Here is a 22,728-nt window from a genome sequence, read left to right as displayed (position 1 = left end):
ATCGAATCCAAGCCCGTGCCATGGTCCTGAGATGTATGCCCCTAACGAAGCTGCATCGAAGAAGAGCGATGCATTGGCAGAGATGAGTCATGTCGTGGAAATGTCATTCTAGTACTCGGACCCTCCCCCCACTGCCCATGGCTCGTACGCGCCTCGCTCGGTCTGGACGACGGCGCCGCACTTGGTCTGGCTGACCTCACTACCGGCATGTTGTACGCTCGAGTGACAACGTCGTCGCCTCTACCGCATTTGAACTTTGTTGCCATGTATTGTTGAAAATGTTTCTGGAATGACGGGCGAGCTAGGCCCTGGGCCGGGATGCTATCTGTAGCCATATGCCCTACTTCGTTGCAACTTTCAAGCTGAAAAATATTTGGATGTTATTTAGTTCAAATGATTATGAAATGATGGACCTAAAAAAGTTACAAGTGATTACCATCTGGTCACGATAGTAAGCTGCATGCAGCTCAATATGTCTCCGCGCCTGCTCCTCCTGTGTGAGATGTGTTGGTATAGTACATGGCTGACTGGCCAGGCTAGCACGTGTGTTCATGCAGTACCACTGCTTGTACGCTTGATATGTACTTCCATCGTACGGTCTGCAAAATTAAATAATTACATAAACCATTGTGATGAAAGCAAAGCATCTTCACGCATCATATGATCATCGTAATAAAATAATGTAAATAAAATATACCTAAGTTGATGCACTATATCTGCTAGCGCTTCATTTTCCCACTTGTGTATCCATTCAATGTTCTGCTCCCTCCAATCGTATAAACTCCAACCCCTGCCTATATTGGTTAGCCTGTGAATTATGTAACAAAGTGTGAGTTTAGTAAATTAAAATAGACACTAACTATTTAGGGAGGTCACATCTTACTTATGGGTTTCCTCATCGATACGTCTTGGAAAAGGTGGTGGAATTTCTTGATAGAGACTGAACTGTCTCATTACACGCTCTGGGTTGTAAGGCTCAACACACCACAGGAACAATAAGTTGCACCGAGTCAGCCAGAATGCACTATCGCTCAACATGCCAGGTGTGAAGGGTCGAGCATCAAAGACCATTTGTAGCTGGTCCTGAGTCCACGGGTTCCATGTGACTTCTGCCTCATCAAGTATCTCAAACTGCTGGTGGTACATAGGGTAACAATTTTTCGCAATATCTGGAGAGCAACGTTTTCGTGCCTTTGTCCACCTGGTGGCCATAGCTGCGCTGCCACCCTCGCTAAAGTCGTATGGGTGTACAGGTTGTACTATACGAGGTCGTCCTACAGGGAGGTATTCCCAGGACCACAACTATAGAAACTCATAGGCGACACAAAGTAATGGAGATTTTTGTGCGAAAGAGGTTTTTTGCGTGGCATCACACAAGCCTCTGTATGTATGAGATAGCATGGCAGAACCGAAGCTGTATTTTGGCTACTCGGGTAAAGGTTCATCTACCATATCCTCTGCAATGTAGATGAGACCAGGGACAACAACGTCCCCATGTGAATTTGGAAACAGAGTCCCGAGGAGCCACAACAAATACGCAAACAGATGTCTTTTTCTCGTCTCCTCATTGGCGAAGCTAGATAAAATACGAAAGTTATCATGAAGCCAGACGAGTGGGATGCCCCGAGGGCCACCAGAACGTTGTGATTCTGGCATTTCCATCCCAAGGCGGGCTGCTATATCTAATGCCCAAGATGGAGACACTCGTGGAAAGACTAACGGCTCACCTCTAATTGGTAGAGCAGTGATCATAGAAACATCTTTCAGTGTAGGTGCAAGCTCCCCAAAACGAAAGTGAAAGGTGTGGGTTTCAGGTCTCCATCGGTCAATGAGGGATGTCAAAAGGGATGGGTCCAAACGTACTTGGTCGTGGCATGATACGAGCCTAGCAAAACCTTCTAGTCCATAAGCGTCAAGGTGAGCAAGGAAAGCATTGTGTATTGGCCATGTTTTCTTTATGGTTCGAAGTCTGAAAGGCCGATAATCATGCTTAATATTTGGGTTCAACAATAGGTGGAAACGGTGGCCGGCGTCATGTGGCCCTTGCAAAAGCACTGGCACTTCACCCATAACCTGCACACAAACATACAAATATAAATTATGAGGAAGACACAAATACAAATCAAAATTAACTTAAAAATACAAAGAGATACGATTTACATTAATTATCTGAAGTTAACATCACGAGTACAATAATACAAAGAGATTCAATTTAAATTTAATATAAGTACACATAACGAGTACAAATATGAATAGACATAGCGAGTACATATATATCAATATCATGCGCTGTTGTTGGCTCGATACGGGCATTCTCTGCGTGAATGTACATGACACCTGCAAACGCGGCATCGCCTTGGTGAAGGAAATATGCCCTAGAGGCAATAATAAAGTTATTATTTATTTTGTTATATCATGATAAATGTTTATTATTCATGCTAGAATTGTATTATCCGGAAACATAATACTTGTGTGAATACATAGACAAACTAAATGTCACTAGTGTGCCTCTACTTGACTAGCTCGTTAATCAAAGATGGTTATGTTTCCTAACCATAGACATGTGTTGTCATTTGATTAACGGGATCACATCATTAGGAGAATGATGTGATTGACATGACCCATTCCATTAGCTTAGCACCCGATCGTTTAGTATGTTGCTATTGCTTTCTTCATGACTTATACATGTTCCTATGACTATGAGATTATGCAACTCCCGTTTGCCGGAGGAACACTTTGTGTGCTACAAAACGTCACAACGTAACTGGGTGATTATCAAGGAGCTCTACAGGTGTCTCCAAAGGTACATGTTGGGTTGGCGTATTTCGAGATTAGGATTTGTCACTCCGATTGTCGGAGAGGTATCTCTGGGCCCTCTCGGTAATGCACATCACATAAGCCTTGCAAGCATTGCAACTAATGAATTAGTTGCGAGATGATGTATTACGAAACGAGTAAAGAGACTTGCCGGTAACGAGATTGAACTAGGTATTGAGATACCGACGATCGAATCTCGGGCAAGTAACATACCGATGACAAAGGGAACAACGTATGTTGTTATGCGGTCTGACCGATAAAGATCTTCATAGAATATGTAGGAGCCAATATGAGCATCCAGGTTCCGCTATTGGTTATTGACCGGAGACATGTCTTGGTCATGTCTACATTGTTCTCGAACCCGTATGGTCCGCACGCTTAACGTTACGATGACAGTTTCATTATGAGTTTATATATTTGGATGTACAGAAGTTCGTTTGGAGTCCCGGATGTGATCACGGACATAACGAGGAGTCTCGAAATGGCTGAGACATAAAGATTGATATATTGGAAGCCTATGTTTGGACATCGGAAGTGTTCCGGGTGAAATCGGCATTTTACCGGAGTACCGGGAGGTTACCGGAACCCCCCGGTAACCTAATGGGCCTTAATGGGCCTAGTGGAGGAAGAGGAGAGGAGGCCTAGGGGCTGCCACGCCCCCCTCCCCCCGCCCCAAGTCCGAATTGGACAAGGAGGGGGGCGGCGCCCCCCCTTTCCTTTCTTCCCTCTCCTCCTTCCCCCCCAAGTTCTAATCCAACTAGGGAAAGGGGGAGTCCTACTCCCGGTAGGAGTAGGACTCCTCCGGCGCGCCTCCTCCTAGGGCCGGCCACACCTCCCCTTGCTCCTTTATATACGGGGGCAGGGGGGCACCTCGAGACACACAAGTTGATCTTCAAGATTGTTCTCTTAGCCGTGTGCGGTGCCCCCTCCACCATAGTCCTCGATAATATTGTAGTGGTGCTTAGGCGAAGCCTTGCGACAGTAGAACATCAAGATCGTCACCACACCGTCGTGCTGACGGAACTCTTCCCCGAAACTTTGCTGGATCGGTGTCCGGGGATCGTCATCGAGCTGAACGTGTGCTAGAACTCGGAGGTGCCGTAGTTTCGGTGCTTGATCGGTCGGGCCGTGAAGACGTACGACTACATCAACCACGTTGTCATAACGCTTCCGCTGTCGGTCTACGAGGGTACGTAGACAACACTCTTCCCTCTCGTTGCTATGCATCACCACGATCTTGCGTGAGCGTAGGAATTTTTTTGAAATTACTACGTTCCCCAACAGTGGCATCCGAGCCTAGGTTTTATGTGTTGATGTTATATGCACGAGTAGAACACAAGTGAGCTGTGGGCGATATAAGTCATACGTCTTACCAGCATGTCATACTTTGGTTCAGCGGTATTGTTGGATGAAGCGGCCCGGACCGACATTACGCGTACGCTTATGCGAGACTGGTTCTACCGACGTGCTTTGCACACAGGTGGCTGGCGGGTGTCAGTTTCTCCAATTTTAGTTGAACCAAGTGTGGCTACGCCCGGTTCTTGCGAAGGTTAAAACAACACCAACTTGACAAACTATCGTTGTGGTTTTGATGCGTAGGTAAGATTGGTTCTTGCTTAAGCCCGTAGCAGCCACGTAAAACTTGCAACAACAAAGTAGAGGACGTCTAACTTGTTTTTGCAGGGTATGTTGTGATGTGATATGGTCAAGACATGATGCTAAATTTTATTGTATGAGATGATCATGTTTTGTAACCGAGTTATCGGCAATTGGCAGGAGCCATATGGTTGTCGCTTTATTGTATGCAATGCAATTGCGCTGTAATGCTTTACTTTATCACTAAGCGGTAGCGATAGTCGTGGAAGCATAAGATTGGTGAGACGACAACGATGCTACGATGGTGATCAAGCTGTCGCGCCGGTGACGATGGTGATCATGACGGTGCTTCGAAGATGGAGATCACAAGCACAAGATGATGATGGCCATATCATATCACTTATATTGATTGCATGTGATGTTTATCTTTTATGCATCTTATCTTGCTTTGATTGACGGTAGCATTTTAAGATGATCTCTCACTAATTATCAAGAAGTGTTCTCCCTGAGTATGCACCGTTGCGAAAGTTCTTCGTGTTGAGACACCACGTGATGATCGGGTGTGATAGGCTCTACGTTCAAATACAACGGGTGCAAAACAGTTGCACACGCGGAATACTCAGGTTATACTTGACGAGCCAAGCATATACAGATATGGCCTCGGAACACGGAGACCGAAAGGTCGAGCGTGAATCATATAGTAGATATGATCAACATAGTGATGTTCACCAATGAAACTACTCCATCTCACGTGATGATCGGACATGGTTTAGTTGATTTGGATCACGTGATCACTTAGGGGATTAGAGGGATGTCTATCTAAGTGGGAGTTCTTTAGTAATGCGATTAATTGAACTTAAATTTATCATGAACTTAGTACCTGATAGTATCTTGCTTGTTTATGTTTGATTGTAGATAGATGGCCCGTGTTGTTGTTCCGTTGAATTTTAATGCGTTCCTTGAGAAAGCAAAGTTGAAAGATGATGGTAGCAATTACACGGAATGGGTCCGTAACTTGAGGATTATCCTCATTGCTGCACAAAAGAATTAAGTCCTGGAAGCACCGCTGGGTGCCAGGCCTGCTGCTGGAGCAACACCAGATGTTATGAACGTCTTGCAGAGCAAAGCTGATGACTACTTGATAGTTCAGTGTGCCATGCTTTACGGCTTAGAATCGGGACTTCAACAATGTTTTGAACGTCATGGAGCATATGAGATGTTCCAGGAGTTGAAGTTAATATTTCAAGCAAATGCCCGGATTGAGAGATTTGAAGTCTCCAATAAGTTCTATAGCTGCAAGATGGAGGAGAACAGTTCTGTCAGTGAGCATATACTCAAAATGTCTGGGTATAATAATCACTTGATTCAATTGGGAGTTAATCTTCCAAATGATTGCGTCATTGACAGAATTCTCCAATCACTTCCACCTAGCTACAAGAGTTTCGTGATGAACTATAATATGCAAGGGATGAATAAGACAATTCCCGAGCTCTTCACAATGCTGAAAGCTGCGGAGGTAGAAATCAAAAAGGAACATCAAGTGTTGATTGTCAACAAGACCACTAGTTTCAAGAAAAGGGGCAAAGGAAAGAAGAAGGGGAACTTCAAAAAGAACAGCAAGCAGAAGAAACCCAAATCTGGACCTAAGCCTGAAACTGAGTGCTTCTACTTCAAGCAGACTGGTCACTAGAAGCGGAACTGCCCCAAGTATTTGGCGGATAAGAAGGATGGCAAGGTGAACAAAGGTATATGTGATATACATGTTATTGATGTGTACCTTACTAATGCTCGCAGTAGCACCTGGGTATTTGATACTGGTTCTGTTGCTAATATTTGCAACTCGAAACATGGACTACGGATTAAGCGAAGATTGGCTAAGGACGAGGTGACGATGCGCGTGGGAAATGGTTCCAAAGTCGATGTGATCGTGGTCGGCACGCTACCTCTACATCTACCTTCGGGATTAGTATTAGACCTAAATAATTGTTATTTGGTGCCAGCGTTAAGCATGAACATTATATCTGGATCTTGTTTGATGCGAGACGGTTATTCATTTAAATCAGAGAATAATGGTTGTTCTATTTATATGAGTAATATCTTTTATGGTAATGCACCCTTGAAGATTGGTCCATTGTTATTAAATCTCGATAGTAGTGACACACATATTCATAATATTGAAGCCAAAAGATGCAGAGTTGATAATGATAGTGCAACTTATTTGTGGCACTGCCGTTTAGGTCATATCGGTGTAAAGCGCATGAAGAAACTCCATACTGATGGACTTTTGGAACCACTTGATTATGAATCACTTGGTACTTGCGAACCGTGTCTTATGGGCAAGATGACCAAAACACCATTCTCCGATACTATGGAGAGAGCAACAGATTTGTTAGAAATCATACATAGAGATGTATGTGGTCCGATGAATGTTGAGGCTCGTGGTGGATATCGTTATTTTCTCACCTTCACAGATGACTTAAGCAGATATGGGTATATCTACTTAATGAAACATAAGTCTGAAACATTTGAAAAGTTCAAAGAATTTCAGAGTGAAGTTGAAAATCATCGTAACAAGAAAATAAAATTCCTACGATCTAATCGTGGAGGAGAATATTTGAGTTACGAGTTTGGTGTACATTTGAAACAATGCGGAATAGTTTCGCAACTCACGCCACCTGGAACACCATAGCGTAATGGTGTGTCCGAACGACATAATTGTACTTTACTAGATATGGTGCGATCTATGATGTCTCTTACTGATTTACCGCTATCGTTTTGGGGTTATGCTTTAGAGACGGCCGCATTCACGTTAAATAGGGCACCATCAAAATCCATTGAGACGACGCCTTATGAACTATGGTTTGGCAAGAAAACAAAGTTGTCGTTTCTGAAGTTTGGGGCTGCGATGCTTATGTGAAAAAGCTTCAACCTGATAAGCTCAAACCCAAATCGGAGAAATGTGTCTTCATAGGATATCCAAAGGAAACTATTGGATACACCTTCTATCACAGATCCGACGGCAAGACTTTTGTTGCTAAATTCGGAAACTTTCTAGAGAAGGAGTTTCTCTCGAAAGAAGTGAGTGGGAGGAAAGTAGAACTTGATGAGGTAACTGTACCTGCTCCCTTATTGGAAAGTAGTACATCACAGAAACCGGTTTCTGTGACACCTACACCAATTAGTGAGGAAGCTAATGATGATGATCATTAAACTTCAGAACAAGATACTACTGAACCTCGTAGATCAACCAGAGTAAGATCCGCACCAGAGTGGTACGGTAATCCTGTTCTGGAAGTCATGCTACTAGATCATGATGAACCTACGAACTATGGAGAAGCGATGGTGAGCCCAGATTCCACAAAATGGCTTGAAGCCATGAAATCTGAGATGTGATCCATGTATGAGAACAAAGTGTGGACTTTGGTTGACTTTCCCAATGATCGGCAAGCAATTGAGAATAAATGGATCTTCAAGAAGAAGACTGACGCTGGCGGTAATGTTACTGTCTACAAAGCTCGACTTGTCGCAAAAGGTTTTCAACAAGTTCAAGGGATTGACTACGATGAGACCTTCTCACCCGTAGCGATGCTTAAGTTTGTCTGAATCATGTTAGCAATTGCCGCATTTTATGATTATGAAATTTGGTAGATGGATGTCAAAACTGCATTCCTGAATGGATTTCTGGAAGAAGAGTTGTATATGATGCAACCAGAAGGTTTTGTCGATCCAAAGGAAGCTAACAAAGTGTGCAAGCTCCAGCGATCCATTTATGGACTGGTGCAAGCCTCTCGGAGTTGGAATAAACGCTTTGATAATGTGATCAAAGCATTTGGTTTTGTACAGACTTTTGGAGAATCCTGTATTTACAAGAAAGTGAGTGGGAGCTCTATAGCATTTCTGATATTATATTTAGATGACATATTACTAATCGGAAATGATATAGAATTTCTGGATAGCATAAAGGGATACTTGAATAAGAGTTTTTCAATGAAAGACCTCGGTGAAGCTGCTTACATATTGGGCATTAAGATCTATAGAGATAGATCAAGACGCTTAATTGGACTTTCACAAAGCACATACCTTGACAAAGTTTTGAAGAAGTTCAAAATGGATCAAGCAAAGAAAGGATTCTTGCCTGTGTTATAAGGTGTGAAATTGAGTAAGACTCAATACCCGACCACTGCAGAAGATGGAGAGAAAATGAAAGATGTTCCCTATGCTTCAGCCATAGGCTCTATCATGTATGCAATGTTGTGTACCAGACCTGATGTAAGTCTTGCTATAAGTCTAGCAAGGAGGTACCAGAGTAATCCAGGAGTGGATCACTGGACAGCGGTCAAGAATATCCTGAAATACCTGAAAAGGACTAAGGATACGTTTCTCATATATGGAGGTGACAAAGAGCTCATCGTAAATGGTTACGTTGATGCAAGCTTTGACCCTGATCCGGACGATTCTAAGTCGCAAATCGGATACGTGTTTACATTAAACGGTGCAGCTGTCAGTTGGTGCAGTTCTAAACAAAGCGTTGTGGCGGGATCTACATGTGAAGCAGAGTACATAGCTGCTTCGGAAGCAGCGAACGAAGGAGTCTGGATGAAGGAGTTCATATCCGATCTAGGTGTCATACCTACTGCATCGGGTCCAATGAAAATCTTTTGTGACAATACTGGTGCAATTGCCTTGGCAAAGGAATCCAGATTTCACAAGAGAACCAAGCACATCAAGAGACGCTTCAATTCCATCCGGGATCTAGTCCAAGTGGGAGACATAGAGATTTGCAAGATACATACGGATCTGAATGTAGCAGACCCGTTGACTAAGCCTCTTCCACGAGCAAAACATGATCAGCATCAAAGCTCCATGGGTGTTAGAATCATTACAGTGTAATCTAGATTATTGACTCTAGTGCAAGTGGGAGACTGAAGGAAATATGCCCTAGAGGCAATAATAAAGTTATTATCTATTTCCTTATATCATGATAAATGTTTATTATTCATGCTAGAATTGTATTATTCGGAAAAATAATACATGTGTGAATACATAGACAAACTAAACGTCACTAGTGTGCCTCTACTTGACTAGCTCGTTAATCAAAGATGGTTATGTTTCCTAACCATAGACATGTGTGGTCATTATTAATGGGATCACATCATTAGGAGAATGATGTGATTGACATGACCCATTCCATTAACTTAGCACCCGATCATTTAGTATGTTGCTATTGCTTTCTTCATGACTTATACATGTTCCTATGACTATGAGATTATGCAACTCCCGTTTGCCGGAGGAACACTTTGTGTGCTACCAAACGTCACAACGTAACTGGGTGATTATAAAGGAGCTCTACAGGTGTCTCCAAAGGTACATGTTGGGTTGGCGTATTTCGAGATTAGGATTTGTCACTCCGATTGTCGGAGAGGTATCTCTGGGCCCTCTCGGTAATGCACATCACATAAGCCTTGCAAGCATTGCAACTAATGAGTTAGTTGCGAGATGATGTATTACGAAACGAGTAAAGAGACTTGCCGGTAACGAGATTAAACTAGGTATTGAGATACCGACGATCGAATCTCGGGCAAGTAACATACCGATGACAAAGGGAACAACGTATGTTGTTATGCGGTCTGACCGATAAAGATCTTCGTAGAATATGTAGGAGCCAATATGAGCATCCAGGTTCCGCTATTGGTTATTGACCGGAGACATGTCTCGGTCATGTCTACATTGTTCTCAAACCCGTAGGGTCCGCACGCTTAACGTTACGATGACAGTTTCATTATGAGTTTATATATTTTGATCTACGAAGTTTGTTCGGAGTCCCGGATGTGATCACGGACATAACGAGGAGTCTCGAAATGGTCGACATAAAGATTGATATATTGGAAGCCTATGTTTGGACATCGGAAGTGTTCCGGGTGAAATCGGCATTTTACCGGAGTACCGGGAGGTTACCGGAACCCCCGGTAACCTAATGGGCCTTAATGGGCCTAGTGGAGGAAGAGGAGAGGAGGCCTAGGGGCTGCCGCGCGCCCCTCCCCCCCCCCAAGTCTGAATTGGACAAGGAGGGGGGGCCCCCCTTTCCTTTCTTCCCTCTCCTCCTTCCCCCCCAAGTCCTAATCCAACTAGGGAAAGGGGGGAGTCCTACTCCCGGTAGGAGTAGGACTCCTCCGGCGCGCCTCCTCCTAGGGCCGGCCGCACCCCCCCTTGCTCCTTTATATACGGGGGCAGGGGGGCACCTCGAGACACACAAGTTGATCTTCAAGATCGTTCTCTTAGCCGTGTGCGGTGCCCCCCTCCACCATAGTCCTCGATAATATTGTAGTGGTGCTTAGGCGAAGCCCTGCGACAGTAGAACATCAAGATCGTCACCACACCGTCGTGCTGACGGAACTCTTCCCCGACAGTTTGCTGGATCAGAGTCCGGGGATCGTCATCGAGCTGAACGTGTGCTAGAACTCGGAGGTGCCGTAGTTTCGGTGCTTGACCGGTCGGGCCATGAAGACGTACAACTACATCAACCGCGTTGTCATAACGCTTCCGCTGTCGGTCTACGAGGGTACGTAGACAACACTCTCCCCTCTCGTTGCTATGCATCACCATGATCTTGCATGTGCGTAGGAATTTTTTTGAAATTACTACGTTCACCAACACTTGGTTCTCCCATCTGGCTATGGTCCATGTCATTGCGATGACGCCTAGACTGACGTTGTCTCTTTGCGGTTGTCATCAAGTCGGCATTCGGAACCCATTTCGGCCCATCTAGCCACAACAATTTGTAGTTAATATCTATGCCCCAAGCCCAGAACTCACTGTTCCAAGTGTTGTACAGATTGTACATGTTGAAGTACGGCGATATGTATGGCTCTACGCTGATTTTTTGATCAGCAGCCGCCCGGAGCACATGACTGCAAGGGTAGCCCTCAAGCTTGGGCTTGTTACAAGTGCACTCACAGGAGGTTGAGCCAAGGGTGACAGCTTGCTTTTTTGATCCTCTGTGGTGACCCTTAACGTACTTGGCTCGCACATTGACCTCCCACTTATTCCTAAGTGCGTCCACTTTCCTGCAGCCATGACTTTGGGACTTCTTTGATTTCTCGTCCAGATGTCTTTGCATCTTCTCGGACCATGGCTTGTTCAATTCAACTTGTGCTTTGGCGATGGTAGCCCTGTCTGCAAAGTATGACAGGGTCCGGTTCCAAGTTTCTTCAATTAGGGTTGTGATAGGCAGTGCTCGCACCCCTTTAAGAACACCATTGTACACCTCTGACATGTTGCTGGTCATTATTCCATACCGAGCCCCGGTGTCGTGAGCCTGCGCCCACTTGTCCAAATGAGGGCAATTCTCGACGATCCACTGGCTCAAATTTATGGGCGTCCTACGACTCCTCCGGTCTTCTCTCTGCGGCAAGGCCGCGCGGTCGATCTCACCATTGATACCTGCCCAGATCGCATTCATTTTGGCTTCAGTTTTTTGCATGCACATCCTCTTGAATAACTTGAACCAATCCTTGTTTTTGAATTTGGAGTAAAAGTTTGCTACCAAATGCCTCATGCACCACCTTCCCTCTAGATCGGGCCAGCCCCACTCTTCTTCCGACGCCTTAATTATTTCAAGAGAGCTTAATAATCCAGTGTTGCGATCAGAGATGATGCAAACACATTTACGCTCTTTCGCAACACCCATCTTCACGCAGCTCAGGAACCACAACCAGCTATCTTCCTTCTCGCTCTCGACCAATGCATATGCAATAGGAAGAAGCTGATTATTTGCATCCGCTGCAATCGCCACCAATAGTGTGCCCTTGCACTTTCCAGTGAGAAAGGTACCATGAACTGATAATACCGGGCGACAGTGCCTGAAGGCTTGTATAGTCTGGGCGAATGCCCAGAATAAGTGGTCCAGGATTAGCTCACCCGGGTTCATTGGGTTTGGACGTTCTCTCCGCCAAACTTGAGTCTCCCTATTAGCACTTGCTATTTGATGAAGCATTCTAGGGGCATAAGAATAGGCCTCCTCATAGGTACCATACAAGTTCTTGAATATATTTTCCTCTGCACGCCTAGCCTTGTTGTAGCTAACAGGGAAGCCAATTAGATCCTTTGCATCTTTTTGCAGAGCCCTAGCACTAATGTTGAGACTTCCCTACACAATCGTTTCCATCGTCTGTGCCACATATTTTGTTGTCACATTGTAGTGATTTGAAAGAGTCCCAGTTTGCTCAGAGATATGCTCCACTATTTTTGTGATATGTCATGACTGACATACCCCAGGCTTCAGTCTAGCGAGAACTCTTCCGCGGCAACCTTTAGCGGTGTGGATGCATATGGCATTCAACTCTTTTTTATCAGAATGCTTCACTCTATGCTGGCGGTGGATGCCGATTGCATAGCTACCCATTGCCTGGTAAGCACACTTCTTGTCTGGGAAAACTTGCCCAACCTCCAGGCTCCCCGCTCCTAGGCCAGAAGCAGAGTGAAATTCATTGGTGATGCTCATATCCTATAAAAACCCAGGTTGCAGTGCCGCCGCGACCGCCCTCTGAGGAGGAACATCTTCTTCTTCGCTTGACTCCGAAGACGCAGAAGAATGATCATCATCATCTAGCGCCTCCGGCAATCCCTCCACGTGTTCGCTCATGTCAACGACCGCAGACCAATATCCTGTGTCATACACAGGCTGGCCGCCCATCGGTTCCGATGGGCCAATGCTAGGGGCTGATGTGATGGCCAACTCGACCTCACCACCCATGCTACTGCATCCTGTAACATCAGTGACTGAAATGAACTCCACATACACCATCGGCTGACCATACATTGAGTTATTGGGATTGGTTACAAACCTCATGTACGACCCCCATGACCGATCACCTGTGACAGGCCGCAAACCCCAACGGGCAACTGTCCCATCATTTCCTCCGTCAACGACGAAGGCCTCCATTGTCATTTTCCCCCCTGCATCCCTAGGCCAAACACCGCTCGGATGCACCTTCTAACTGTTGCGTAACCCACGTTGACAGTGTCTCTCACTACAACAGTAGTCGCCTCGCACAAGGACACATCCACCCCGAAAGGACCGTCGCGTAAGACGTTCCCATAGTACACTACTAAATTTTCCATAGTACCTAACCACCATACATGTTTACATTTCAAATAATTAGTAACTGAACATTTAGTAACAATGACAGCCTTTACATATCATACGACTAAAATAATAACCGTATTTTCGTTATAAATATTCGGTTTGTTTTTAGAATCATTTGCTTAGACTTTAAGGGGTTGTTTGGTTAACGGGTATTTAAAGATCTATTTTTTCTCAAACTCGTCTATGAGCGTAACAAACTAAAACTCTGTTTGCTTTTCTCTAACTACCCCAAAAATATCCTAAAATGGTTCTCGTAACATGCAAAAACTTAGCTTTTGGCAAAACGACTATTAGTAAAAAAAATGGTTTTCTACATAATTTTCTTACAATAGGTTATGACAAAACTGAGGGTAAGTACTCGCTATCCAAACAACCACTAAACATAATATTACGATAATAACATTTTAATATCATATGAGTAAAATATTTAATTTCTTCCGGCTTTATATAATGTTTTTCATATCATACGATAAAATTCATGTATTTACAAACAATAATATTTGCAACAACATGCACATTTTTCACAACAGTACATGAATATAAAAAATATTAACAAAATTACAGCGTCATTTTATACATTAGGTCCAATGTGGATGTGCTTGCGAATGCAATTAAGTGTCCAAATAGTTCGAATAAATATCCGTCACCAGCAATATATGAACGGAGTCAACCTATTATCACATGAACATCAATATTACACACGAATTTTTTCAATCACGTCATGGGACAGCGAAGATGGTAACATAATAAATATCCGTCAAAAGTATGAAAATAGCACTTGCATGTATGTGGTCATCACCTCAAAAGGGACAGCGAAGATGGTAACACAATTTATTCAATCACGTCATCTCCTCCTTGTTTGCTACTAAAATGAATTATTTTACCTAATTACATACATCATTAAGTACATTAGCACCTAATCTTAACATATAAAATTTAGATTATTGCGACATAACAAAGTAGACCTACGGTTTCCTAACCATAGACTTATTAATAAACATACCACATGCAATGAACAATTACAGTGCAATTTTTTCTTAATTACCCTACTAAGAGCTTCTCGCATGTCAATACAAATGGACGCAGCTAACATTGATACAACATCTTCAACCTACTCTTATCAAAAAAATAGTTTAAATGTTGTATCTGTCGTCTGAATTTTTTCCTAACCTCTAAGCACTAACATCACATAGCTAATGACGAGCTAAATGACTAACTAATTACCACCGTGCATGCACACAAAAATCCATGTATTGCAAAGCTCATACCTCGATCTCCCCCTTCGTACTTCACTTAGCATGGCAAATCCTACTCCAGAAACTCCAAATGACTCCTTCAAGTGCTGAAATAATGCCTAAAACAACATAGAATACACACTTAGGAACTAATCAAACAGAACAAAAACATCATGCATGCGAACAAAACCAAAAAAAATGGATAGATCTTACCTTAATCTATCTTTTCTTCAACTTCACCATCTTCGAAAACCAACTCTAAATCGGCCAAAATCACGTGTGAAAGTGGCTAGCAAGTATTTCCTTCTGTGTATTCTTGTAGACTTAGAGAGAGCAGAGAGGCAGTGAAGGCAACCAGAGATATTCGAGAGAGTGTATGCGCAGCTGCAGTTGTGCGTATATGAAGAAGAGGAGCACTGTATTGTCGGCAGAACGAGCTAGAGCTCACCTACCGTAGCCTCGGATTCCAGCATCGCGGTGTCTCATCACATGCAGCAACTACAACGATGTCGGGTGTGCGGCAGGTAGCGGAAATCACGCAGGCGGGAATCTGATTCCAAATTACAAAGCATCAGTGTCACCTCCACTGCAGAGAGCAAAACAATGTGGAAATCACGCTCTTGGGTGCTGTCACCTCAACTGCAGCATCAATTTCTGAAATCATGGGAATGAGCGTCGTCTACCACAGTGTTGTCGGCTACCGCTGCCGCCAGCTACGGTGGCTGCCGGGCCCGCGGCTCGCCTTCCGTGCAGCTGCTTTTGTCTGCCTGCGGGCAACATGGGCAGCAGAGGCCGCCTCACCCGGTGGCGGCGTGGCCCACCAGCCTGGCCCATTACGTCCCGGCTGCTGCCGCTGTACCTAATCCGTTATACCACGAGCGGCCGCCTCCTGCTGTGGCGGCAGGGCCCGCCGCCTCATGGCATGGCGGCAGGTGCCACGTGTCGCCTGCCACGCCTGCCGCCACGGCCCGGGTGTCCTTTTTGTCAAATATATCCACGGGTAGTCCTTTTTGACAATTCTATTGGCCAGGGGGTCCTTTTGGAAAAAAAAATCTAGGAATGATGCATTTTAGGTGTGTGAAAACTCTTGTGATGATGGTCAGTTTGCTTGTGTGTCAAAATACTGTCAATTTGGTTGTGTCAAACTACTGTTGAGATGTTTGGTTGTGTCAAAATACTGTCAATTTGGTCAGTTTGGTTGTGATGATGGTCATGTAGTTGAGATGTTTAAGTTAAGTTGTGATACTATAATGCTTCAGGTATCTTTTCTCATATTTTGTGATGATGAGTTTATCATACATTTTGTGATGATGAGGCTAGATGTCAAGAAAGCCATCAAAGATGCCAAAAAACCATTGAAGATGCCTAAAAACCCTAGCAAAGGCTAGATGTCGACAAAACAATCGAAGATGCCTAAAAACCCTAGTGAAGGATAGATGTCGACAAAACCATCGAAGATGCCAAAATACCCTAGGTGATGGCTAGATGTCGACAAAACCATCGAAGATGCCTAAAAACCCTAGTGAAGGCAAGATGTCGACAAAACTATCGAAGATGCCAAAATACCCTAGGTGATGGCTAGACGTCGACAAAACCATCGAAGATGCCTAAAAACCCTAGTGAAGGCTAGATGTCGACAAAACCATCAAAGATGCCAAAATACCCTAGGTGATGGCTAGACGTCGACAAAACCATCGAAGATGCGTAAAAACCCTAGTGAAGGCTAGATGTCGACAAAACCCCCAAAGATGCCTAAAAACCCTATTAGATGGCTAGACGTCGACAAAATCATCAAAGATGCCTAAAAACCCTAGTGAAGGCTAGATGTCGACAAAACCATCGAAGATGCCAAAATACCCTAGGTGATGGCTAGACGTCGACAAAATCATCAAAGATGCCTAAAAACCCTAGGTGAAGGCTAGATGTCGACAAAACCCCCAAAGATGCCTAAAAACCCTATTTGATGGCTAGACGTTGACAAAATCATCAAAGATGCCTAAAAACCCTAGTGAAGGCTAGATGTCGACAAAACCCCCAAAGATGGCTACAAACCCTATTTGATGGCTCAAATACATAAATTCTAAAAAGATTAGAATTCATCCAAATACTCTAAATACCATCACATTTAGCATTAATTCAAATCCATACATAATCATAGTACTAGATTAGTACATTACAGATCCATAGTTCAGGAAATTAAAACCATAATCTCATTACAGCACAGCCAACCACACCCTACAAAATGTAAGCAAATGCCAAATGATAGTGCCCTCTTCCACTGCCAGGTGATCATTCATTTAGGATGGCCTTGATCCCCTGCAGCTTCAAATTGCTCTCCTGCAGCTTCACATTGCTCTCATGCAGCTTCACATTGCTCTCTTCAACACTCTTCTGCAGCTCATCAATTTGGATCTGTAAGTTCTTCCTCTCTTCAGGTAGCTTGAGCTTCATGTTCCTAATGACACTGGCCTGAGCAGCTGACAGGTTCTTCACCATCTCATACTTATCCTCCAACTTCTTGGTATCAGCATATGTCTTTTCTATCTCTACCCTACGTTGTTGGGCATCCACAAGTGCATTGACATCTTCAACCAGCTTCTCATAGCTGGCCTGCAACTTTTTCATCTCTTGTGTCAGGTTATGAACTTCAAAATAATTCATCAGAGTGTCCTCAGCCCTCTTTCTCTTGTTGTCTTCATACATCAACCATAACTTGTGCAATGCATTCTCAAGGGTATTGGGCCAAGCAGGATCAATCCATTTAACTAGTCCACGGTCTCTACCTTCCTGAAATAAGGTAGTATTCAAAACCATATTAAAACCTTTCATCACAACCAAAGCTAAAGATATTATATTTCAGGAAGAAAGCACTGATGTTCTGCTCTCAATTATATAATGATGTGCTGCTATTAGGAATAAACTAACCCATGCATCCACTGTACTTTAATCTAATTAACATTGTTGCCAGAGTAAAAAATGACTGCCTAAACACTCTCCTCAGAGTAAACAATGACTGACTCAACACTCTCCTAAGAGTAAACAATGACTGCCTCAACAGTCTCCCAACTTAACAATAAATAAACAATGGCCAAATCCTAACAATGATTGTGCTCTCACTTAGAAGCATATACATTCTCAGCGCAACAAAGAAACCTCCTCCCAGTTAGAATTCCTTCAAAAGCAATGCGCCTCTCTGCTAACTTCCCGTGACCATGGCACAAAACCTGCATTTCATCTTCAGGGCCCTCGAAATCGGAGTCCTTAGTTGAAGCAGGGACCTGGGAGTGCAAAGAAATGCATAACATTTCATCAGCTAACACACAAGCTCCTTTGAGAAAAATATCCCCAAATCATAGAGCAAACCCTAACCCTAACCCTAGGAAAATACTAGTTAAATGCCCGTGCGTTGCTACGGGCAAATGATTGTAAATAAATTAAAGGGCACCTAACGTTAGGTGCTTGAAAAATTCTTCGCGTCAATAACTATTTTTTGCCATCAAATATCCAATGGTTAGGAGCACGCCCCCACATGTTCATCTTCTTACTCCTCACCGGCGATGATTTCTCTTCCGCCGTGGCCTACCGAGGCCTAACCGCCTGCATCCAACCACTCCCGCCAGTTGTCACCGGCTCGCCCTCGCCGTGGTCGGCGCTCCTCATGTCGTCGGCATCTTCGGCCTCGTGCAAAGAAGAAAGTTGCTCACGCAACAAAATAATTCATGCCCATGAGATTTAGCAAAACCGATAAATAAAAGATTAAGCGGATGATACTTGATTCAGACACATACTTCATCGCACATTTACGATACATCAATCATAGAATAGTCCCTTGTCATTTTCTTTACCAAATCAATTACATCCAATGTTCATAGAAAAAATGAAAGTGATTGTACAGATCCAGTTATCCCTTCTAGTTCACTCTGTCTAATGCGTGTGCACGACGTATTGTTCCTTCATTCAACGTAAGTAGTGAATTTGATCTTGGTCTATCTTGTTTCTTCGTTTGACTTGATGGGACGAAAAAATGGAAGTGATTGTACAAATCTAGTATACCTATGAGACTCATCCCCATTATCTATTTATCTTAACATGCACCATGTCCACCTCAGCATAGTTGCCACATCACCAGTCCCGTTTGCAATGTATCATTTCCTTTCCAACCCTAAAAAACATAATGACCAATCTTTCTCCCGTGGGAAAAATCTACCTCGCGAGGCGCAACCATCTCACCGCGATTCACTTCCTTCCCCACTTCATTTTCTCCAGCAGATTCGCTCTCAATCATGGATGATCATTCACTTCATTCCTTACAAGGATGAGCGCTAAAAAATATCATGGCTTATAGTACCAATTCAACAACTCCAAATGTTTTTTATCATTCTTTTCTTAATTAATTTTTGGCTTACTCGTTTCTGCTTTTGATTTTTAAGCAATTACTTTTAGTTCAGTCCTCTCATGTTATATTATGCTTATCCTGCACCTATTATCTTTATTATGTACTTACTTGTTAAGCTCATCGTCATGCCCACTAAGAAAGCAAAATTTATCAGCATTAACCTATGTTTATTTCTCCATTTTCTGATTGTAGGAATATTGCTATCAGTGTCATACAAAGAAATAAGATAGACCAAGATATCACTCCAAATGTACCGACCCATTTCTATTTCTCAATTTTCTAATTTTTGGATGTACAACAAGTCAAGTGGTATTATAGCAATGCAGTTTACTGTATTTGTTCGCTCATAATTCGATTGTTTCCTCTAACCTTTCTCTACCTGACCTATTTCGTGCAGGTATGTGATATTCGGAGACAAGGGTGTCAAATTTAGTCTTTTTTTGGCTCATGAGATATAAATCTCCTTTTCATGTGCATTTATCTCTCGAAGTGGTGTGTTACACATTCAGATTCTACTATTTTACTATGGCCTTTATCATGAGACTTATAATTTTTATATGCCTTGATTTTCTGAAAACTGGCGTTTATTTTGTTTTGCATGATTTAGACTACTCTTTTTGTATGAATTGATCGGGGAAATTACCAGGTAACTTCCTTTCATTATCCTCGGTTAATTATTGTGCTGTTCTATTCTAAGTCGCACTGTAGCCTACTTGGAAACAACTGCCCTCCTCAGTGGAAGTCTCACTGTAATTCTTAAATCCCCTAAATGAGATATAAATGTACGATGCAGTTTCACTTTCATGAGACTGAATTGAGATGATGCCACAATTTGACTCTTGTGCTTTGAAATGTGTCACTCGGAGCAACTATCAGACAATACAATTTCCCAAAAGAATCATATATTTCCAAGTCATTGTTAAATTTCCCGCTGCAATGCGCGGGGAATCCTTTAGTTTACCAGTTATTTCATGTCTCATGGCTTGTCCTCCACGTCGCGAGACTACTCCACCAAATAGTCAGCTTCGCAATAACCCCAATGATCATCCTCAGTGAGTTTACTATCTTCCTCGACAACACTTGGCACAGGCATTAGACACACCAATTTCTGTCTAAATAGTACTTTTCTTTCATCATGTACATCTCAAAGAAGACTTAGAATTAGACATACATCGATTAAAAATCGAGTCTTTACCGAAGAAGCCTGTGCTAGAAATAATCGAGCACGGGCTTTTCTGGTCAAAACGTATCTTGTCTTTATCATGACTTATTTTTCTTGGTTAACAATACTTGTTGTTTTGCCGATATTTCAGGTTCATTAATTTTTTTACCTAGATCTTCAATGGCAAGAATAACAATAAGTAGTCGCCTCATAGTATTTAAGTAAAAATGGACAAAAGGGCACAAGGTAGCTGACTCGTATATATTCTTGAAACTGTCAAGTTCTTGAGATATAAATAAAATACACTCAAGGGGTTGCTGTAGAGGTAGACATGGAAAAATCCATTGGCTCACACTGTTCTCCTAATCACGTACACCTACAGTACACACAATTGTGAAACATCCATAGCCGCAATTGCCATTGGTAACCTACTGTAACTCGAAAGATGTATAATGCTGCTACTCCTATTACGTAATTGTACAAGCACCAATCATACCAGGTCCATTATTCACATCCAATGAACCCAAAGATTAGCATACCCAATAGGTAAATAATATACAAAATGGCATTTTATTGATTACAGTTTAATGAAAAAATTCACCATTGCTTTTATTTCAGAATTAGCCCGCGGTTGTGATAAAATGATAATTCAGTTGCTTTAGTACTATGCTAAATTTCTACAAGAAACATTTGAAATCGTCATTATAGAATTGCTTCTGTTTAGGAACTAATCAAACAAATAGGAAGAATACAATATTCTTGCTATGATTTGCATCAAGAAACTTATAAAAATGGCAATACATGACATCGGTTCTTACCACAAGAAGTGGATGCCTTCAGTTCTGAATCGTTGAGGTAAGGAAGCAGCATCACCTGCCAGCAGGGATTCGAGGACGGGCAAGATCGGAGGAAGCTGCGCCATGCGTGGAGGAGGGCTCATGGCATGACCTATCCACCTCGAGAATAACAACAAGCAAGCACGCACAACTGTTACCCCTGCCCTCGACCAAACCTCATTGCCTACTGGAAGGAGCGGCTATGGTGGCTCGATGGCATGGCCGCGCTGCATGTCATCCAGCAGATCGGCGACGGCGCGACGCTAGTTCTCCCCAACCCTCACTTCTCTGTAACTCTTCCACGAATTGCGTTATCTGGGAGCAGCACACAACCTGTTGAAGATACTCGGGGACGGCGGCCAGCTCGCACACAACCTCCAATGACGCAGGTGCGGCACTAGGAGGAGGAGGGCGTTGGATTATGCAGGGACGACAGCGGAGAAGGACTGCAAGGTCAGGAGGATGTGATCTGAGGCCTACCACGCTGGTTGCCTCTCAATGTCCACCTCTTTAAGGAGAACATGAGAAAGGGAGAAAATCGGCGGCTACATCCCAAGAAAGGAAAGAGAGCGGGAGAGATGAGGGGGATTGACGTCCATGCATATGTTTCCTTTTCCTGGTTTGTTTTCCTTTTTCTTTTCTTCCCTTTTTACGTGTGTACCGAAGAATCTCTAATCAATCTCTGAAAAATCAAATCTAAATTAATCAACTATACCATAAGTTCCTCAATCACATTAATTAATATTTTGGGCAAGGTATGGAAACGTTAATCAATGTAATTTTTGAGAAGTATGGAAATATTATTTAATGTGATTGAGGAACTTATGGTATAGTTGATTAATTTAGATTTGATTTTTCAGAGATTGATTATAGATTAATCATAATTGATTTTTTCACATAAATACATTACGAATAAATGGAAGGAGTATCAGAGCGATTCGGTTTTAGCATGGGAGGGGTGGTGGAAGGTGAGACGAAAATAAACCAGACGAAAATAACCGGGACTATTCAACCAACTCGTCCATTAGGAGTAGAGATCCCCAAATGCATACCTGCATTCTGCCGTCGTCAGAATCAGAGCTGATGTACTGGCTAGTGTGCTTGCTGCTGTCGTCTCTTTCACTCCAGGACACCATGACGATGCGGCGGCGGTGGCGGCGCGACGTGGAGCAGAGCGGCCGGCGGCGGCGAGCAAGAACAGAGCGAGAGCGAGAGCATGCGAGAGCAAAGTGAGAGTGAGACTGAGAGACAGAGGAGCGAATCACTTAAGTTCATGTGCGAGAGCACCGTCTAACGGCGTCTAACGGCTGTCCAACCAGCCGACAGCGCCACATCGGCAAAAAACGGGCCCTACCTGTCATAAATCCACTTATCGGTGCCCAATCCGCCGATCAGTGGTATTTACAAATTGTTTACGGAAGAGTTGGTGTTTTTTGCCAAGAAACTGTAACGTAGTGATTTCTGCTAACCTAGCCCTCAAACTGGTGGTTTTCTGCAATTTACTCCACCGACTCCATTTTTGCAATGAGAACGAACACTTC

The 22,728-nt window shown here is 43.3% G+C and overlaps 2 protein-coding genes and 1 pseudogene across 2 annotated transcripts; all 3 read right to left on the bottom strand.

Moving 5' to 3' along the window:
• Positions 1-879: 879 nt before the first annotated feature.
• Positions 880-2,070, bottom strand: LOC147967900 (serine/threonine-protein phosphatase 7 long form homolog; annotated as a pseudogene).
• A 91-nt stretch (positions 2,071-2,161) lies between these two features.
• On the bottom strand, positions 2,162-12,913 carry LOC147967899 (uncharacterized). The gene is made up of 3 exons (XM_087523305.1): positions 12,683-12,913; positions 11,227-12,559; positions 2,162-2,169 (listed from the first exon to the last, which is right to left on the bottom strand). Exons 1-3 carry the CDS (start codon positions 12,911-12,913, stop codon positions 2,162-2,164), a joined length of 1,572 nt encoding a protein of 523 aa, XP_087379431.1.
• A 4,169-nt stretch (positions 12,914-17,082) lies between these two features.
• LOC147967898 (uncharacterized) lies at positions 17,083-22,323 on the bottom strand. Its single transcript, XM_087522582.1, has 3 exons — positions 22,240-22,323; positions 17,925-18,071; positions 17,083-17,580 (listed from the first exon to the last, which is right to left on the bottom strand). The coding sequence occupies exons 1-3, from the start codon at positions 22,321-22,323 to the stop codon at positions 17,083-17,085; spliced, it is 729 nt and encodes a 242-aa protein (XP_087378708.1).
• Positions 22,324-22,728: the final 405 nt, after the last annotated feature.

This window comes from Triticum urartu, chromosome 5A, assembly GCF_056163025.1.
Source record: "Triticum urartu cultivar PI428250 chromosome 5A, HENAU_Tu73, whole genome shotgun sequence".
In the NCBI taxonomy this organism is placed as follows: Eukaryota; Viridiplantae; Streptophyta; class Magnoliopsida; order Poales; family Poaceae; genus Triticum; species Triticum urartu.
This window is presented reverse-complemented; position numbering and strand designations above follow the sequence as displayed.